This window comes from Pyxicephalus adspersus, chromosome 8 (assembly GCF_032062135.1).
Source record: "Pyxicephalus adspersus chromosome 8, UCB_Pads_2.0, whole genome shotgun sequence".
NCBI classification, from domain to species: Eukaryota; Metazoa; Chordata; class Amphibia; order Anura; family Pyxicephalidae; genus Pyxicephalus; species Pyxicephalus adspersus.
The window spans coordinates 58,470,338-58,490,184 of record NC_092865.1 but is presented as its reverse complement, the minus strand read 5'-3'; the positions used below and the strand labels follow the sequence as shown (position 1 = coordinate 58,490,184).

Here is a 19,847-nt window from a genome sequence, read left to right as displayed (position 1 = left end):
GATGTGTGGTGTATGATGCGGTGAAGTGTGTATGACGTGTGTGATTCTATGACGTGTGGTGTGTATGACATATGGTTCTATGACATACGTATGATGCGGTGACATGTTTGTGTCTGGTTGTATGAGATATGCGGTGTGTATGGCGCTAATAAATGTGTATGACGTACGGTTCTGTGATGTGTGTGATGTGTATGATGAGGTGTGCAGTTCTATGACGTGTATATGGCACTATGATGTGTGTGTATTGTGTATGATCTGTGTGTACAGTTGTATGAAATATGTGTACGGCACTTTGACGTGTGTGTGACATGTGATGTGTGTACAATCCTATGACGTGTGTACGATGTGTGTGACATGACATGTGATGTGTGTACGACGCTATGACATGTGTGACGTGATGTGTACAGCACTATGACATATGTGTGACATGTAATGTGTGTATGGCGCTATGATGTGTGGATGCGATATGTGTGACGTGATGTGTGTACGGCGCTATGGCCTATGTGACATGTGTGTGCGATGTGTGAAATGTGATGTGTGTACGACACTATGACATGTGTGAGATGTGTGTATGGTGCTATGATGTATGTGTGCAATATGTGTGTTGTGTATGACGTGTGTGCGATATGTGTGTTGTGTGTGACATGTGATGTGTGTACGGCGCTATGACGTGTGTGTGCTATGTGTGTTGTGTATGACATGTGTGTGCGATATGTGTGACATGTGATGTGGGTGTGAGCTGTCAGCTGGTGTGCAGGCCCCGCCCTCTCCTCCCCTGTGTGTGCGGGAAGTTCCTGTCGGGGAGGGGTTGGGAGGGCCGAGCCGGGTGAAGGAAGACCTGTAATTCCGCTCTGGCCTCCGGAATCCCCGGCAGGGTCATACGGGGGAGATTGGGGGTCGGGATGACGCGCTGTGGCCCCCTGGGGGCCCTTAGCCTCACCTAACCCCCAGCACCGAGCGGTAAGCTTCTTGTGGTATGGGGGGAGGGGCGCCCTATGTCGCCGGCGCTGGCCGTGGCGCTGTGTATACACGTGTTTAACCCCTTTGTTGCCGGGCGGGGAGGAGCCGGGCTGCTGGCATGCCGGAGGGAGGGGGGGTGTATGATGCCCGCTCCCCCCCATCTCATCACTTTCTTCTTACATTGTAGCGGAAAGAATGTCGGAGCGGCCCGAGGATGACGTCAGAGGGGAGCAGCGCAGAGCGGGGGCCCGGCAGCGGCGGCAGCAGCAGCAGGGGGACAGCTCGATGGCGGCCCTGCCCAGTCCCGGAGCCATGCTGGGGCAACCCTGGCTCAACTGGCTGGAGGCTTCCAAACTGCACGGGGGCGACGGTAAGTCAGAGAGGCAATGGCCCGGGAATGTATGGCAGTCACCTGCCTGGGGGGGTATGTCCGGTCACCTGTCCCAGGTACTGGGGGGGAATGTCCGGTCACCTGTCCCCGGTACTGGGGGGTATGTCCGGTCACCTGTCCCCGGTACTGGGGGGTATGTCCGGTCACCTGTCCCCGGTACTGGGATGTCCGGTCACCTGTCCCCGGTACTGGGGGGGAATGTCCGGTCACCTGTCCCCGGTACTGGGGGGGAATGTCCGGTCACCTGTCCCCGGTACTGGGGGGTATATACCTGGAAATGTCTGTGGTTACCCCTGCACAGTCCCTGGAAATGCACAGTGGTTGCCTGACCAGGTTCTATGCACAGTCCCTGGATATCTATGGTACCTACCTTTGGTGTCTAGGTACAGTCCCTGCTCCTGGAGGTCCCCAGGAAATGCTTGTTGGCCCCTGGTCCTTGGTGCATGCCCTCATCCCTCAGACCTCCAGGATAGTCTCTGTGTACAGATCTCTTCCTATTACGGTTCAGGAACAAATCCAGGACAGCCTTGCTCCAATCATTTGTAAAGTGTAAGGAAGCACTACAATGGTAATGGATAGATCTGGGTGGCCCCTTGAATCCGTACCCCAGAACGACCCTTGCAATGAGGCTCCCCTGTCGGGTTAAAATCCTTGCTTTTATCCAGGGTACCATATTTCCTTCCCTTACCCCTGTCTTTCTCAGGCTTCTATGTAGTCTCTTCTCTCCGGCCCTCCATTTGCCGGTTCTGACCTCAGCATGTACAATACAGGAGCAGCAATCCCGTGTTGTGAGGACATTTCCGGCCTGACCACAGCTCAGAGCATGGAAAGGACGAGGATGAGCTAAACGTACTTTGTACTCTTCCCATAGCCGGAAAAGAGTATTTACCTCTGAGGCACAGGGAGCCCCATTGCAGTGGTCAATTTTAATTATTCCTGGAGTTCAGCTTTGGGGAAATATGGTGGACGGGTAGCAAAGTAAAAACTTAGCGTGTGAACAACAGGAGGTCTGAGACTTTGCTTGATCATGTGGCCCACGCAGGTCTCCTCAGGTCATGTGACCTAATTTCAAAGCTCTGCAAGAATTGCTTTTTCTCCAAGGTATAGGTGCAAGTTGCAAGTAATGCCAATTGTGGCAACTAACCAATATCTCTCTGTATGATCCCTTCCAGAACTGGATGAAACATTAAAGGAGTTGGAAAAGAAACGAGAAGCCATGAGACTCTGCAAGGAGGGTAAGTGAATAATTCTGCCATCAAATGTGAAATACGCTCATTGTATATCAAGGATGCTCCTACTGAAGCTAGCTAGCTTCTCCTACTGGTTATTGTTATCTCAACCTCAAACTTAATAATATTTTAATGCTGCAGCACAGCAATAAATCAATATTTGATACAAACAATTTCATCCGAGCTACAAAATGACTTTTCAGGGTGTTAGATGTGTCACTTAGACTGGGGCTTCCCTTGGAATAATTTGCTCACTTTTTCTGTTCAGAGGACAAGAGTTTTGATTTCTTCCCTATTCTGACACATTGGTCATCAGGAGAGATAGAGCGGACAAATACATCAATAAAAACCTAGCAGAGGTTCTAACCCGATCACAGTTGCCCTCAGCAGATATAAGGTGTACTTTTGTACTTAACACACAGTTGTCTTTATCCTAATAATAATAAAAAAAAGAAAGGTAAGTAATGTGGTCACAGACACAGACGCACACTGCCTGCTTAAACGCTGCAATCTTTGGGATGGTTAAGGTGCATTGGACATAGACCTTCCAACCGTCCGTCAGAATGTGCTGCTGCTGACAGGGTGACGGCTGCTGTGTTAACAAATCCTTAAAGCGGAACCAAACCTCTGCTACTCACCTATTTCCATTCCCTTGCAGACATATTATTTGTTCTTCTCTTCCTGTCCACATTGTCCAGGCCAGGATGATGGCTATTCTGGTATCCTGACAACCATTGCTGCGCATGCACAGCCCAGCTTTTTGCCAGATACCCCAAGTGATCAGGAGAGTAGGAGGGATTATTGCTGATGGGACACTGATTTAATTGTGGATTTTTAAAAGTGAAACCTAAGTTTCACTTTAATGTCTAGGAGTACCATAACCCACCTGTACCTGTCCAACTTGTCTCTTACATTGCCTTGCGTTGTGCTTGGCACGCTGCACCTCTCACCCTTGGCAGTGCAGGTAAGGTAAATATCATATCACCCATACACACCAAACTTCAATGAAAAAAGGAAGTTCCTGTCCTTCCTGCCTATCTCTGGCTTCAAGACGCTCTAAATTACTAACTGAAAGCAGGTGTGCAGAGAGTCATCCGAACTGATTCTGAAAGCGTTGAAGCCTTTCCGTCAACTTAGGCAGCTGGCGTTTCTAAAAGAAAATGATTCCTTCCTAAACATTTCCTTTAGTGCCCACTGTCATTATGAAATCATCATCATGAATCGGCTATAATGTAGATTTAGTAAATCAGACCGCCAAGTGCAATATTCAACACGCATCCTGAAGTTTCTAATGTCCTGCAGGGTATTTGTTTAATGCCCAAAAAAACACGAACGCTGTCACATATTCTGGGTCCAGTTTGTTTGATGGGAGCAGGCAAATTTTCTACTCCTTCCAACTTTTTTTTTTTTTTCGTTTCATTTTAATTCTGTGGGTACAGAAGTTTTATTATTAAATGGACCTTTGCTTGCACAGTCACCCAGCAAGAGTCATGTAAATTGCCCTTGTAAAACATTTGTTGGCACATCTACATTTCATAGTCACAGATATTGTGCACTTATTACTGACACTTAAAGCAAAACTAAACTTTGAAACCAAAAAACTGCAACCGGGCCAGGCCTTTATTGCAGAAGGAGCAGGCCGTATCCCTTCTACAATAAAATACCCTTACATGCTGGATTGCAATTTTTGAAATACACTCACCTGTCCTCACCTGTGTTGCTGCCATCTTTTCTTTTTTTTCTCTTCATCCTGGTTTGATTTTCAGCTATCGGGATTGCAGCAGTTAGGATATGTTGCAGCTTTATTAAATAGAATTCCTTGCGCCGCCATCTTTTTTTTCTTCTCTTTCTGGTTTAATTTGCGGCCATTAGGATTGGAGCAGTTATGATATGTTTTGTTGCTTTGTAAATAGGATACTTTGTGTATGCTAAATGGGTTCTGCACATTCGCATGTCAAATGCAGGCCGGTTTAGGTTCTGTAAAGTGTAGATGTGCATTGTGTGGTACCTAACCATTCACCTGTTCTTACATCCCTTTGGTGCTGCTGCCAGTGTCTTCTGCAGGTACTTGGTATCTTTTTATTTTAACATCCCGCATAAGAGAATTTTTAACCTCCCTGGCGGTATGATTATTTGAGTATTTTCAAATGTCAAAGCAGTACATTTGACTTTTAAAAATACTTGTTGTTTTAAATTTCCTGCCGGTCCCGCCCCTAAACGCACGCAGCTCGCATGTACACATGTCACATGCCCGCCTGGCATCTGCATCCTATGGCCATGCATCCCCAACGTTTACATGCCGGGGATGCGAGGCCAGGGGACACAGATGCCAGGCATCACCAAGGGGACACAGATGCCGGGCCAGCATCGCCAGAGGATACTGCGGGCTCATGGGGACCAGGTAAGCCCTCAATTCCACCCAGAGTGTGGCTCGGGGTTACCGCTTTTTGTAATGAAATTTAACCCCAAGCCACACTCGGGTTTACCCCTAGGGAGGTTAATGCCTTGCTAAATCTGACTGTCTTACTGTCCCTTATATCAGTTCTGTAAAATGTATATAGATCAGGTAAGTCAGAGAAAAATCATAAAGCCTTATCTGAATCCTGTTCTTAGATCCTGGACTAAAAAGGGGGGTGGGCATGACAGCCAAGCATGAAGCTGAGTTCAGTGATAGTGGCCAATGAACTTTTCAGTACACAGTGCGTGTATTTATTTACTTCTAAGTGATATCTGGCAGGCTGAACTTGTTTTGGTTTCACACCTTCTGGTTGGGTTCTCGGTATCGAGTCTCGTACTTTCTCCAGCTTCTGTTGATTACACAAGGTTTCAGAATGGTTGATCCTTGAACAGGCAGAGTGAGATACAAAGTATGGAGTTGCAGACTTGTAACAAACATAAAGCCAGTTACCTTAGAACATCTGACTTGCATACAGGGATGGTGTCAGTTGCAGGACACATATAGAAGACATTAGCCCAGCATGACAGCCAGGCAACTAACATTATTAATTGTGTTAATTTTTTTTTTTGTTTTGTGCCATGGCATTCATCTTATTAAAAAGCCTAGATAAGATTTGTATATTATTTGTGGCTGCAGTTAAAGAGGCAAACTGAAAAATGCCTTAAACCAAAAAAAAAAAAAAACTTACCTTCAATCCCACAGGGCAGTCGATCCGTCCGGAGGTGTCTTTCATCGGGTCCCTCGTGGTCCCCGCATCTGCTGGGAGCCGCCATCTTCTTCCTACATCACCCGACGTAGGCGCGAGATTGGGTGACGTAGGTTGGAAAAAAAGTTGCCCATCTCACTGCGCATACGTGAGATTGGCAATTTGTTCCCCTTTCCACTAAAAGGCTCCTTCTGTGCATACCGGAGATGCTCGTGCATGCTCAGAAGGAGCACCCAAGAGCCTTTGCTTTGCTCTCCCATTCATTCTCGATCGCCTAGGCGTTGCACTTAAAAGGGTAAAAATTCATTTTTTTTTTTTTTTTTTTATGTAAAAGAAAATTTCTGCTTTTAGGTACGCTTTATTATTCTGCTTTTTGGTATTTCTTCGGATTAGGGCTGTAAATCTGTATTTTATTTGGACTGTTTTAGACCTGAGATTTGGAGATGGTTGTATATTTTTATGTATTTCCCTGCAGATCATGTGTAGTTGTTCATTTTGAGTTTTTCATGTTGTTTTGTACAGAACAGTTTGTTCTGTTTTGTATATAGGCCATATGAGTACCTTTAGGCCAAACCTCCATATACACTGGATCATGGTGAAGCAATGCGATCAGTGCACTCTCTTTGGATGTTGCAGTTTCAACAGGAAGAAATTGAAAAAGCAAAGCAACCATGGGGACTGCTAAACTGCTTTCAATGGAAAGAACTGACAGTGCATTACGACTGTCATGTTTGAAGTTTGCCAGAAGTAGTAGAGACTTTTCACCTGCATTGGTGGATCGTGGCTGCATGATATCATACAGGCCACCTGCACAGTACATTTGCATGGCAAGTTGGGAGTTCTTAGAGTAGAACTCTAAAGCCAGTTAGCCCCTCTAGAAGTGCAAGTGAAGTCACTAGAATAAGCTTAAGAATGACATGACTTTTTTTTCTGTTTATTGGGAAATTGTTCATTCCACTTTCACATCGTAACATAAAGTTGCCTAGTATGCTGCAGTCTCCTCTTGGCTATAATGCAACCCTGTCGACAAGGCTGCTACAATTCTTTCTTTGGAAGTATTCCTTGAAAGCCACAAATTATATAAATTTGCTTGCATTTGCAAACCCTATATTACCTTGTAAAAATTCCAACGACAGTAATAAAGCTGTAGGTGTACCTAGCAGACCCTCCCACTATGAGCAGCCTTTAGAAAACTACAGGAGGGTCAGATACAAGACCAGCCACCTTGTACATGGAGAGCGAGAATCTGTGACCAGTCTTCAAAGCTTCTGCACAGAGGCAAAGTTGGCATGCTGGTTTTATATTTTTTTAATGCCTTTAGGAAATTCCCAAACACCCCAAGATTCAAGCAAAGCAAATTTTTCCTGGAGTTCATCTTTCAATTTAAAAGAATCCAAATACCCTGCAAAATAGGACTGTAAATACTTATCTTTTATGCTTCCCACTCTGCTGAATATGTCTCTCCCCAGAAGTTTTAAGGCAAGTATCCGCCCCTGTATAGTGACCCAACTTTTCAGGAACCACCCAAAAACAGCCAGGTGGTTACTGAAAGATTGCCGGGTGGTGCACCCAGCTAAAAAGTGCTGGGGAGAACACTGCATCTCTATGTACTTTTAAAGAACACTGCAAACAAACACATACGTTTAATTTGCTGCAAAAGAGATAACATAACATAGAGAACAAGGCTTCCTTCATCATCAAGAACTCCGCATGTTGGTTATTAAAAAAAAAAATATATATATATATAAACTGTGGTGTGGACGACAACAACAGCCAAAATCAGACCTATAATTCAGCCCAGAGGTACCCAGACATAGGAGGCTAGTTTAATTCTCAAGTTTTGAGGCCTCTGGCTCGGACGACAGCTTGGCATGTACAGTCAGAACCCCCAATCGGGATGCGTGTCCAAGACAGAAGAAAAATATATCAGTTACTGAAAAGTCTAACTAAAAGCAAACTTGCTGGCTTGGCCATGCGGGATAAAGTAACAGGGTCTCTCTATAGCCCGGCTACACCTATTCCAAGTCCATTGCATTCATCTCTGATAATCAATATGTTATGGTAAATGTTGTATCTGTTTAGTTTCTTTGACCGTCAGCAGATGTTTTATAGCATTAGCTGGTCCAATGATCCTTGAATAAACACTCGACGAGCAGCCGTCTAGTCACAGTCATTCATCTACTGTGTGAGGGACAAAAGTAGAAGGAGGCACTTGAGACCGGGAAAGATGTCTTCCCTCAGATCCTTACACAGATATTTTGCTTTCTGACAAATCACAATATTACACCTGATTCTCCTCCTCTGAGTAGTCAGAAGGTACTAGAAGCTATTGACTGTGGAGATCAATAATTTTGGCAGTTTTTCTGAATATTCCCTAACAATTCTTTATTGGATAATTATAAATTAACCCAATGGGCCTGATTTAATAAAGCTTTTTAAGACTGGCAAAAATAAACTATCATGAGTGAACCTAGGTGATACAGCAAAGCAGGAATGGATTGCTTAAAATCAATTGCTATAAGTTGAGAAATGATTTTATTCCTGAACCAGATCCATTCCAGGTTTGCTGATCACCCAGATTCTCCTATAATAGTCTATCTTCCAGTTTTTGCAGTTATTGCAAATTTTGGGTATATACATTGCATAGATGATATCTTTGCAGCTGTGAAAGTCATTCTTTGCATTGGTTCACCAACAGCACTAAAAAGGTATCTCTTTATTACTGTATTTATATTTTCTCTATTCTTTATTATTTTATTTTTTTTGGGGGGGGGGGGCTCACCTTGGTAATCCTGGTTTACCTAAAGTTTTCTAGGTACTATCCTGGCAACTTCCTTACCTCAAATTAATATTATTAAACAGTATTAATATAGCGCCAACATATTACTCAGCGCTGTACGATAAATAGGGGTTTCCAGTGGCAGTGGAGTGGAGGGGAGGAGTTTCCAGTGGAGGGGAGGACTCGAAGAGCTTACAATCTAGGAGGTGGGGGTAGTATCACACATATTCTGTCTCTGTTTCTAAGGGTGCATAACCGCATCAAATAACCGAACTCCATGGTTGGAAAATGCATGCAAATAGAAAATTGTGTTATTTAATACTTTTAAACACTTTCAGGACTGTGCATGTGAGATTAGGTCATCAGAGAAGATACTTTTTTGGATATGAGGTGACTTGTTACCTTTGGCTATCAAAAAAAACCCTCCCGATCCACATAAATCTGTCTTAAAACAAGCCTCTAAAATAATTTAAAGCAGAACTAAACCCACTATACTCACCTGTCCCCATCCCGTCACATATTCTTACTTCTTCACTTCCCCCTTGCAATCTTTAGCCTGGCAAGCACGGGGTAAGTAGGGATTGCCAGCACAGCTTTTTGTCAGATACCCCTAGCAATCAGGCAAATAGAAGGGAATATTGCAGAAGGGACATTACCTGTCCCTTTCCTTGATAATGACCTGCCTGATCGTGGTTTCTAAATCATGTAACTTTAAGACTAAATATTTCAATTGTATTTATTAAAGGCCAAATTTAAATATAGGTTGTCATCCTATGTAGGGAGAAAATGGGAGACACCAAAAACAGGAAAAATTGCTTTTTACCACAGGAGATAGAGGTTGTAAAGGATCAGTGTTCTCCCCAGCCCCTCTTAGCTTGGCACACTACCCGGCATTTTTCAGTTACCACCCGGCTGTATTTGGCAGCTTACTGAAAAATTGGGTCACAATACAGGGGCTGCCACCCACCTACAGCTTCTTCCCAACCAGTTTTAAAAATATTTTTGGGAGAATACTGTAGGATAATCTAAAACATGTAACATATGTTACTTAAATCCGTATTGTTGCTGAAAACCATTACTTGTAGACTTAATAATGTCCATAGAAAATACGCCATGTCAGTGGATCGTTGGAAGGTCCCTTTGGAATCACAAATATTCAATTTTTTTTATAGGAAAAGTGGGAGAGATTATTTTACAAATGCACATTTTTGCAAAGTAGAAAGTTCAGAATGATGCTGTGTCTTAGCAAAGACACCTTCACGCGTTTCATAGTCATTTCAAACTTCTCCATGTTTTTTTCTGTCTATCGGAGAGAAGTGCAGACAGAAAGGAATGCAGCAAGGTTTTGTCATGGAATCACCCATATATTTTGTTAATGCACGTGCATCCAACATGTGTTGTAGCTTGTTTTATGTGTGTTGCATTAAAAGGCCCATACATATTAAATAGGTATCAATGCACCTAGAATGATGCATGCCATGCTATGCTGGCGCATTACTATGCCCATGCTATGGACAAATAGTGTTAGTGCTTTGGGATGCTATACAAAAGGAAAGGCAATAAACCACACTGTAATACACACCTTGTTCTACTTTTGTTGTCATCGTAGGGTGGTACATGTGTACAAAACATACAAGGGTGAAAGGAGCCTTAAGGTGTGTGGGGCCAGAGGAAGAGTTTTAACATTATTTGGTATCCAAGATGTCAGATGGGGAAGTGGTACAAACCTAAAATCATTACTAAGTCTAACTGTAAAGGTCGAATCGCACGATCGATCCCCAACGTTGAGTTATGGAAATATTTTAGTTGTATTTACCATGTTCCTTTTACATCTTATAAGTATTATTTCCTCATTCTACACCTTATAGGCATCCTATAGTCCAGTTTATTGCCCCGGGCCCTGGAGATGTCGACTTGCACTTAGCTCAAAGTTTGGCATTCAGAGATAAATGTTTTATGATGGCAGCTGGCGAATGGCTTCTCCCTTTTTTTTTTTTTTTTTTTTTTTTTTTTTAAAATAGTATAGATTTTGTCCTCTTTATTTCTTTCTTTTTCTAATTATCTAATAACGTGCAACTCCCTCTCTCTCTCTTTCCCAGCGTTCAGTACAAAGCCCAATATATATCGTGCATGAACGTTCGTCGTTCGTTTTCCAACGATAATAATTGGAAGTGTGTATGTAGCTTTACTCCATCACACAATCTATATGTATTGATAGTGTTGATGGCTTTGATTAGTGGTCTCAAGGGTGACATCCTTTTAAAAAATTTTAAAAATTTTTTTGGAGTTATATCCAAAAAACCCAGAATTTTGGTTGTTTATGGGCTATTGGCATGTAACCCAGTGATTCTTTTCCAAGCCAGGACTCTCCATTGTTCTCCCCAGCCACTTTTAGCTGGGTGCACCACCCATTATTTTTTCTGTAACCACCTGACTGTTATAAGATGGTTACTGAAAAGTTGGGTCACAATACAGGAGCCACCACCCGCCTACAGCTTCTTCCCACCCAGCTCAATCAAAACTCTGGAGAAAATGCTGTTCTGCACTCCAGTAGAGCCTAAATATATCTCCATAGAAGCTTCTTTGAGCCATCAATCGCATCCATTTTTGCTTTGAAGTTTAAGTGTGATTGGTGCAAAAGGAAGCCAAAAAGTTGCATGGGAATTACCCTTGGAAAGCACTTCCAGTGACCCTGTTGGATGATGTCTGGAGCTGGTTAAATTGTTACTTTAGAATTGTTCTTGAGCATTTTTTGATGTAAGTCCTCTAATACCTCCAGCATTTCCCATTTCAAGGAGTTTTGCTGCAGATTTGGAGTAAACAATACGTGATAACAAAGTAAAGAGAGAGTGACATTTTTGGTAGAGATGACAAATTACCCCTAGACTGACTGAGTCGCTTGGAGATTCCATAAGTGAGATATTCATGCTTATCCATTTCTATTCTTTATCTGTAGACCTTAACAAGGGCATCTCTGCTCCACATTCGGCCTATAGGGGTATATTGATCCTAATGTGCGATAATACCTTTTTTAACTGTTTTTGCTTTTTAAATATGCACAGTTTGTGTTTTAGAAGGATGATGTTAAAACCTTGCTTTGGGGTAATATCTTATTTTCTTAAAATATCCCACAGATCTATAAAAAATAAAAATGCATTTCGTGCTGCAATGCTCGCCTTCTCTCTAGCATTGTCCTTCTCAGTGGTACTTTTACTTCAGGATGTTTTTAAAGTGGAAATGAACCCATTGGAAATTCGCCTGTCCCTGTTTTGTTGGGAGCAATGCCATCTTCTCCCTTCGTCCCTGTTCCTCAATGAAGTAACTCAGGAAGTCACTCCCGATACCCGCCAGGGAAGCCAGGATGTACCCGGTACCCTGGCAACCAATGCTGAGCATGCTCAACTCTTTCTGAAATAAAGCTCTGCTGGATAACAACCTTAGTTCAACTTTAACCCTAGAGACACTGTGAATACAAGACATCGGGACAGCATTCCCCCCCCCCCTCCCCCCCATACAAATTTCACAGCAACATGTTTTCCTTTAAAAAATGTGTTTTTACCTTGAAATGGTCTTTAAATACTCAAGGTGTATTCAGACACTTCTTATCTTTGGAGTGACAACACCAAAGCTGCATACACACGTGCAATTAATGTTGAAAAGGATCTTTCAGGATACTTTCCAAGGACTAAGCACTGCACGATGCATGAACGAGTGCTGTACATACATCACCGTTCTGCTCTATGCAGAGGGAAGGGGGAGAACTACAGAGCGGCACCCCACTGTGCTCTCTTTCCCTTCACTTGCATTAGGATCGTAAATCCGCAAAGACGGTTGTTCGGACGATGGGCGCTGTACACACGCCAGATTCTCCTGATCCTGAGCCGATTATCGGGCGAGAACCATACTCAATTCAGCTGCAGTGTTGTCAGGATTTGGGCTACAAGCTGCTGGAATTTATCATCCCAATAGTCTACAGATAGTGTACAGAGAAAACGGATACATTGTTTTGTAACTTTATTATTTTCTTGTTTCTCTTAATGTGTCCACACCTTTATGCTGCATAAAGCAGAGGCTTTTCTTTACATAATTGCAGGTAAAGGCTTTAACTTCATTTAAAGAGACTTCCTCTGAAAATAAATGGGACAGATGTGTGTGGAGGGGTGATTATCCAATCACTGCTGTATCCCAAACAAAAATGTTGGCTTTAAATATACCCTAAAGTGTTTGCAAACCTCATCAATGAATTTATCTTATTTGCTTTCCATTGATGTGCGAAGTATGACCTTGAAAGGATTTTGCTATTGTTCTTTTGACAATGTCAACAAGTTTTTTTTCTTTTGCATTTACCAGACACCTTATCAGCTTCCGTTGTCTCATTGTCATATTATTACACAGTATTCTTATTATCGCACAGTATTTAAATAGCGCCGACATAGTATGCAGCGCTGTACAAAGTCCATAGTCCTGTCACTAGCTGTGCCTCCAAAGAGCTCACAATCTAATGTCCCTACCATAATCATATGTCATTAATACAGTCTAAGGTCAATTTTTGGGGGGAGACAATTAACCTAACTGCATGTTTTTGGATTGTGGGAGGAAACCAGAGTACCCGGAAGAAACCCACGCAAACACAGGGAGTACCTACAAATGTGCAGATAGTGTCCTGGCCAAGATTTGAAGGCCAGAGTGCTAACCACTGAGCCACCTTGCTGCCCACATTAACAACAGCACCTATGTTGTTAAGAGGATAAGGGGTTCTGTAGACCAACACATTCTCCGCCCTAGCATGACAACATTGCTCCTCTACAGCTACAGTCTAGTGAGTAAGCGTTGTCACCCCTACGACAGAAAGTATGTGAAGGGACAGGCAATGCCCTTCCTGCAATAAAATAACCTTACTTCTCTGATCCTAATTTTTTATTTGTACTCGCCTGTCCTTGTTGCATTGCAGGACACTGCCATCTTTTTCCTTTTTCTCTTCTTTGTGTTGGTCTGCAGCCCTTCTGATTGGCCGGACTGACTTAAACCGCTCAGGCATGTGGGAGTTTATTTAGCCCTGGTCATGTGGGATGTGCCGGGAATCTCGGCATCCTACACAGTTCTGGAGAGCGATTGGGCAGGTAAATACATTTTATTGCAGAAGAGACATCGTCTATCTCTTTCTGCAATATAACCCTGCCTGATCACAAATTTTGAAAGTGGATTTTTAATCCCTGGGGGGGTCGGTTGAACAAATTTTAGGGAATTCATAGTCCCAACTTGACCTCTTCCACCTCCCAGGCCTCACCATTGGCTCATCACCCTATGTATCTTCCTTGGCCAATCGCAAGGCCTGGGAAAGTGAAGGGAGTCAATGACATTCCATCAGCAGTCCTGGGATTTAAGACCAGATAGTAAGGGACCATGCAGGACTTATTAATCATGTTTTTATAGTTAATACAGGTTCATGTTAAATCCGACTCTTCATAGCTTAGTTTTCATTAGGGATGCAAAAGATTTGAGCTGTAATCAGGCTGCATGGAAGGGGCAGAAAACACTATTGGACGATTGCTTTGTCTATGGGCACCTTACGACCTCTGCTAAGACGGGCAGCTTAGATATTGTCTGAGCAGATAAAAACTCTCATTCAGTGGCAATGGCTTGGGCTGAATGCCAGCAGGTTGGAGCCATTGTTTGCCTCTTACGCTTTCTGTTGACACACAGCATTGCCCTTTGAAGGTGCACACAGGAGACCTGTGCTGCTCCTGTGTATGGGAATGCCTAAATGTTCCCTTCCCCCCATCCTGGGTGCAGAGAGAGAGAGAGTGTGTGAAAGTTGCAGCTGTTCTACATGTAGGTCAAAGTAGGCTTCCCTGTAGGCTGAGCTCAGTATCTGCATGTCACATTTCTCTTACCTGATGCTGCAGCCCAAACATTGCCAATCCAGAGCCTGACTTATTCCTAAACTCTGTGCCAACTAGGACTTTGCATGCTGCTTCCAACCATGTGATATTTCATCCTTCCGAATTAGATTGTAAGCTCTGTGATCTCAGCTGACATGGCGTTTCATGTACTGCTACAGCTGTGACCTCAGCTCATATAGCGATATGGAGAGGCAAAGCATCCGAACACCTAAACATTTATGGTTAAAGCTGCACTCCAAGCTCATATGAAAGACCTAGCTTATTGTATCTCTTTACTGAATATTAATCATTGTATGTTTTAAAAATTAAAAGGCGATTTCAACCAACAATCAGTGATTTTGCATTGCCAGCTATTCTTTAGGGGTAGGGTACCTCACCTGGTTTGCTTTCTTTGGCTGCACAATGTCTTTTGTATTTTTATTAATATTAAACTGGATTTATATAGCGCCAACATATTACACAGCGCTGTACATTAAATGGGGGTTGCAAATAACAGACAGATACAGGCAGTGACACAGGAGGAGGAGAAGACCCTGTCCCCAAGAGCTTACAATCTAGGTTTATCACAAGGCAGCAAGATCCCAGCATCCCTGGAACCTCCAATCTGTTTGATAAGTCACTGTTGACTTTGTCAGAGGTGATGATCATAGTTGGTGACAGTGTAAGTAAATATTGACTGCGGGGCTAATTCAGTTACTTGGTGACCTGGTCATGCTGTGATTAGTAGCTCACAACTTGAAGCCAGGAAAAAAGACAACAAGTATAATAAATGTCGGCTGTAGAGCTCACTTCTCGCATTGCCAGAGTGGAATTTAGTAAGCCTGGCCTGTTTGTTTTTCACGTAATGATGTTACAGGCAGGTTTTGTTTTTATAGGCCTGTAGTATGTGAAGAAAAGAGAATGTTCATTACGCTCTGTGACCCCATCAAGAAGTTTTTCATGCACTTCCTGTCCACTAGAAACATGATAGAAAGTAGAAGTATACTCCAAATATAAGAAAATCCCATTTCTGACAGCTATTACCGGAGATGGTGACCACAGTAAAAGTTATTCTCTCTTCTGCACAGAAGCATTCAGACTTTCACTGTAATGAACAGAACCAGAAATCTAATATATGAAGCTTCAATGTTCTCCCCAGCCCTTTTTAGCCGTTTTAGCACTTTTCAGTAACCACCCGGCTGTTTTTGGATGGTTATGGAAAAGTTGGGTCACAATACAGGGGCTGCCACCCACCTACAGCTTCTTCCCATCCAGATTAGAAAAAAAATTGGGGACATTACTGGAGCTTGTTGATTGGAGCAGAGAGCCCAGAGATGAGATAATTTGTTAGCAGCTTTCTCACTATTTAAGGGGTCCCCCCTAATTTCTGCATCAAGCTGTTAAACACTCTAAGGGGTTATTTTTTTGCCCTATGCCTGCTTTTAAGGCAAGTGAGGGGGACATTGGCATCTCTCCAAACCTTGTAAGAGGACGCTAATGCAATACATTTTTTGCAAGCAAGCTGTAGTTGCAAAGATGGTGACCAGTGCAACACAAAAGTCAGGGGAAATAACTACAAAATAACCCCCCTCTCCCTCACAATTAAGAGGAGGGGGGATCCACAGTGGCTAAACAAAATGTGCATGAGAACCAGCTATAAATGGGCATTTAACAATTTAACTTTTTTTTCTAGCACAGAGAGAGTCATGCAGCACTTCTCAGGGATGGCTGTTGTTTCTGTTCTTTCACTCCCTGTGTGTTCCCTCCCTGTTGAGTGAAGTTTTGGATGTCCAACAATAAGACCCCCACAGAGGCTGTCCTGTCTCCTGAGCGGTGCTCAGTTAGCATCTTTAAATCTTACATACTAAGGGGGCTCTCAGGATTTCATGGACATCATTTATGAATTAGATTCTTACAGATTCCCATTCCTAGAGGGTTGTCTCTAATGGTACGCAGAATATATTAACATGGAGCTAACTATGAATAATTTTAAGTCTGATAAAAGTACATTTAACCTAGAGAAGTATTTGACTGCAATGTTTAAATGGCCTGAACAACCACCAAATACATCATTTTGTTTGTTTACTACATTCTCTGGCTGTCGCAGACTGGCAGTTGGTGATCACTGTTTGATGCTTTATTGGTTTAGAAATCTATCATGTATCTTGGTCTTCATAATCAATGCCCTCGTTTTTTTTTTTTTTTTTGTCAGACATGCCGATATTTGGACTGTGCCCGGCCTACGACGAGTTTTATCTAGTCGTGTGTAACCAATGTAATCAGGTCATAAAGCCGCAAGCATTTCAATCACATTATGGTAAGTGCTTAACTATGACTTAATCACGTTGTTAAATCAGGATTAAAGATTGCACATTTTGTTCATCCCTTTTAATGTTTTGTAAAGTACCTGTCATTGACAGCCCAAAACGAAAATATTCTCTGAGGATTTAACACAAATTATTGGTTTCCAGTCAAAGCTTCGGATTAACCTGTTATGTTGATCTGGTGGTTGATTCACCCGGAAAGGGGGGCTTCCAGCACTGTAACGTTTTATGTACTTTTATGTGAATTTGAAATGTTGCATATGAATTTGTATTTTTTTATTATGTCAGTAGAAGGAGCTTTTGTCTCCTTTTTTTATTTCCTGTTTCCTCCTTTTTCTACAAAGCTCAGTAGCTCAAGTTGTTGACATAACACATAATATTGTGATAATTACTTCCTATTTAAAAAAAGAATGTAATTCATATTAAGGACTTGTTCAGACAGGCAGTTAGAATAGCGGTTCTTAGACAGCTCCCATTCAGCTGATGTGCTTGTTCTCAATAGAGCAGTGTGTTACAGCGGGCAGTACTACCACCATTCATTCTGTATGGAAGGCTGCGGGTGAAACACTACATTTGAACTTCTCACATCTGGTCCGAGATTGAAAGCATTTGCTAACTAATAGCAAATTATATTAAAAAACAAAAGCCCATTCCAGGTTTGCTGGGTCACCCAGGTTCTCCCATCATACTCTATTTTCTCCAGTCTTGCAGAGCTTTAAAAGATCAGATTACGTAGGTACAGCAATGCATTGAAGGGCTTTGATGACATGCATTGTTTATGTGCATTAACACTCATGCATTCTGTGGCTGGGGTCAGTAGGAAGACATTGGCCTATAGCTCCAGAACCCTTTGCTGCGCTCTCTTCTGGACTGAAGTGGCACACGCATGGTTAACACCCTCCATTGGCAGACCAAGCAGGCGGGATTGCCAGGCCTTCAGGAAGTCGTGTGTGTTGGTTGTAGAAAGCAGCCGGAGTCAGGAGATCCCAGACCGCAGGCAGAAGAATTTGTGCATAATTACACAGAGCTAATAATAACAACACTGCTAATGTTCACTGCTTCTGTTAGTTATGGGAAAATATATTCATCTGTCTCTAAACCCAAAAAACAAGAAATAGCAGCTTGCCAGTCATTAATGTGGTGGCTGCGTTCATTGTCAGCAAGTACAGAAAATACTTGTTAATCCTGCCAGATACAAGTGTCCTTGTCACTTCCTGTAAGCATGAAGAGCCTCATCTTTCTTCCATTTACCATATAATTATTATTAATATTAAACTGGATTTATATAGCGCCAACATATTATGCAGCGCTGTAGATATAATGGAGAAGAATAAAGATAGAATGTGTTTAGGTTCAGCCTAGGTGACAACCATAGCTGTCTCTTTGCACACAATAGTGGAGTGTAGACATTTGCAGATTACCCATGATCTACAAAACCTAAAAGGAAAACAAATGTAATGGCCGGGTCTAAGGACTGGTCAGCTGCAAACTATTATATTTTAGGTGCCAGGAAACTCGGTGACAACAATGGAATGTATGGCTGTGTCTCTGATTTATAGGTATAAATGCTCCCCAGTTCCAGGTAACCGCATCCACCATTGGCCAGAAATCTGTTTCTTCTTTACCCGAATATTAAATGTGCCAGGTTCTCAAACGCTCAACAACGCTGCCAGGGTGGACATCAAATGCAAACATTAGTAGAACGGACAAATTTTAACGTGTTTATATATTTGTGCGTTCCCTGACTCGGTAGCACATCATACCTGTTCTGTGTATAGTACGTTACCGTAACGGAGCAGCAGGGGGAGCCACCTACACTGAAATGTATCAATGTTGTTGTCAGCTTCCTGCTGAGACGTGCACAAGTCTCACCCAGCCATGACTGCTTGGGATGAGTCTATGGGCTGTGTATGAATCACAGCCACATCTGCTACATGAACAGCAGCCTTAGTCACTACATTCATCATCCTATCACCGTGCCCCCTACACCGACCCTTTCCTAAACATGTCTGGTCATATTCAATGCTAATAAATATATATATATATATATATATATATATATGTATATGTATGTGTGTGTGTGTGTGTATATATATATGTATGTATGTACTTATATCGTGGGCAGGTAATGTAGAATGGAGTTATATATATTTCTCGGATTAAAAACCGACCCACAGCCTTTCCTTTGGTTTTGCACATTTGTATTGGCTGCTTTTCTGTACTGAAATTGATTTCGCTGCATACTCTGAGCTTCCTATAATGTGCATTAGAAGCTACAACAAGCCTCCCATTTATTCCTTTAGGCATGGCAAATGCAACCAGCGCCTTGTACTTTTCCAGTTGTATTTCACTTTTTAGACCCAATATAGCTATTTTTTTAAACTAAGTAGGAAGAAATTGTAGGCGGGTGGGAGCCCCTGAATTATGATCCAATTATCACTAACCATCCAAAAACAGCCAGGTGGTTTATGAAAAGTTTTAGGTGGTGCACCCCGCTAAAAGGGGCTGGGGAGAACACTGTATAGTATATTATAATATTGGCTGGACTATTGCTTTTAATAGACTTTCTACAGATGTCATTTTGTTGTATTTTTGAGCTAGCTTAGGGGGCGAGTCCCTGACAGACTTGGGTTGAATGGCTGTCATTGGATCTGTAATGCGCTGCATGTTGTGGTGGTAAGGGGGTCTGTTCATAGGACCATGTAAAACTAGTAGTTCTGAAGTTTGCAGTAACATTGTGCCAGCTGCAGAATCAACAAAATGCAACCGCCACCTTCTCTATTGATGTCACTTCCTCACTGGCTTAAGTAATGGGGCAACACCAACAAAGCAGCGACCCAGTAAGTAAATAGTTGAATCTAAGTGCCTCTTTAACTGGGGAATATATCGTATACCAGTGAATTTATCATATAGTGAATCCTTATTCCCACTTTTAGTGTACATTCTATTTTGTTAGTCATGCAAGGTCCATGTATTTCTGCACTGCTTTTATTTTTTCATATTAGTTTGATTTGCAATGCCACAGATCAGAACCTTACCTAGAGGCTCATTTACATAGGGATCACGTGTTGCTGTGTAGATGTGTCCCGGCTGTACATAATTTATAATACCAGCTGCA

At 42.5% G+C, this 19,847-nt stretch overlaps 1 protein-coding gene across 2 annotated transcripts in view; it reads left to right on the top strand.

The window, feature by feature from the left end:
• The window catches only part of ATXN7 (ataxin 7), a 63,196-nt gene that overhangs the window by 13,198 nt on the left and 30,151 nt on the right, over nt 1-19,847 (top strand). Inside the window, exons 1-4 of one of the 2 annotated variants that reach the window (XM_072420816.1) lie at nt 816-960; nt 1,148-1,330; nt 2,524-2,586; nt 16,618-16,722. In XM_072420816.1, the coding sequence (XP_072276917.1) occupies nt 1,156-1,330; nt 2,524-2,586; nt 16,618-16,722 (343 nt within the window). In that variant the 5' untranslated portion in view covers nt 816-960; nt 1,148-1,155. Of the gene's footprint in view, nt 1-815; nt 961-1,147; nt 1,331-2,523; nt 2,587-16,617; nt 16,723-19,847 lie in introns of those variants that run through there. The other variant, XM_072420817.1, reaches the window with a different exon arrangement.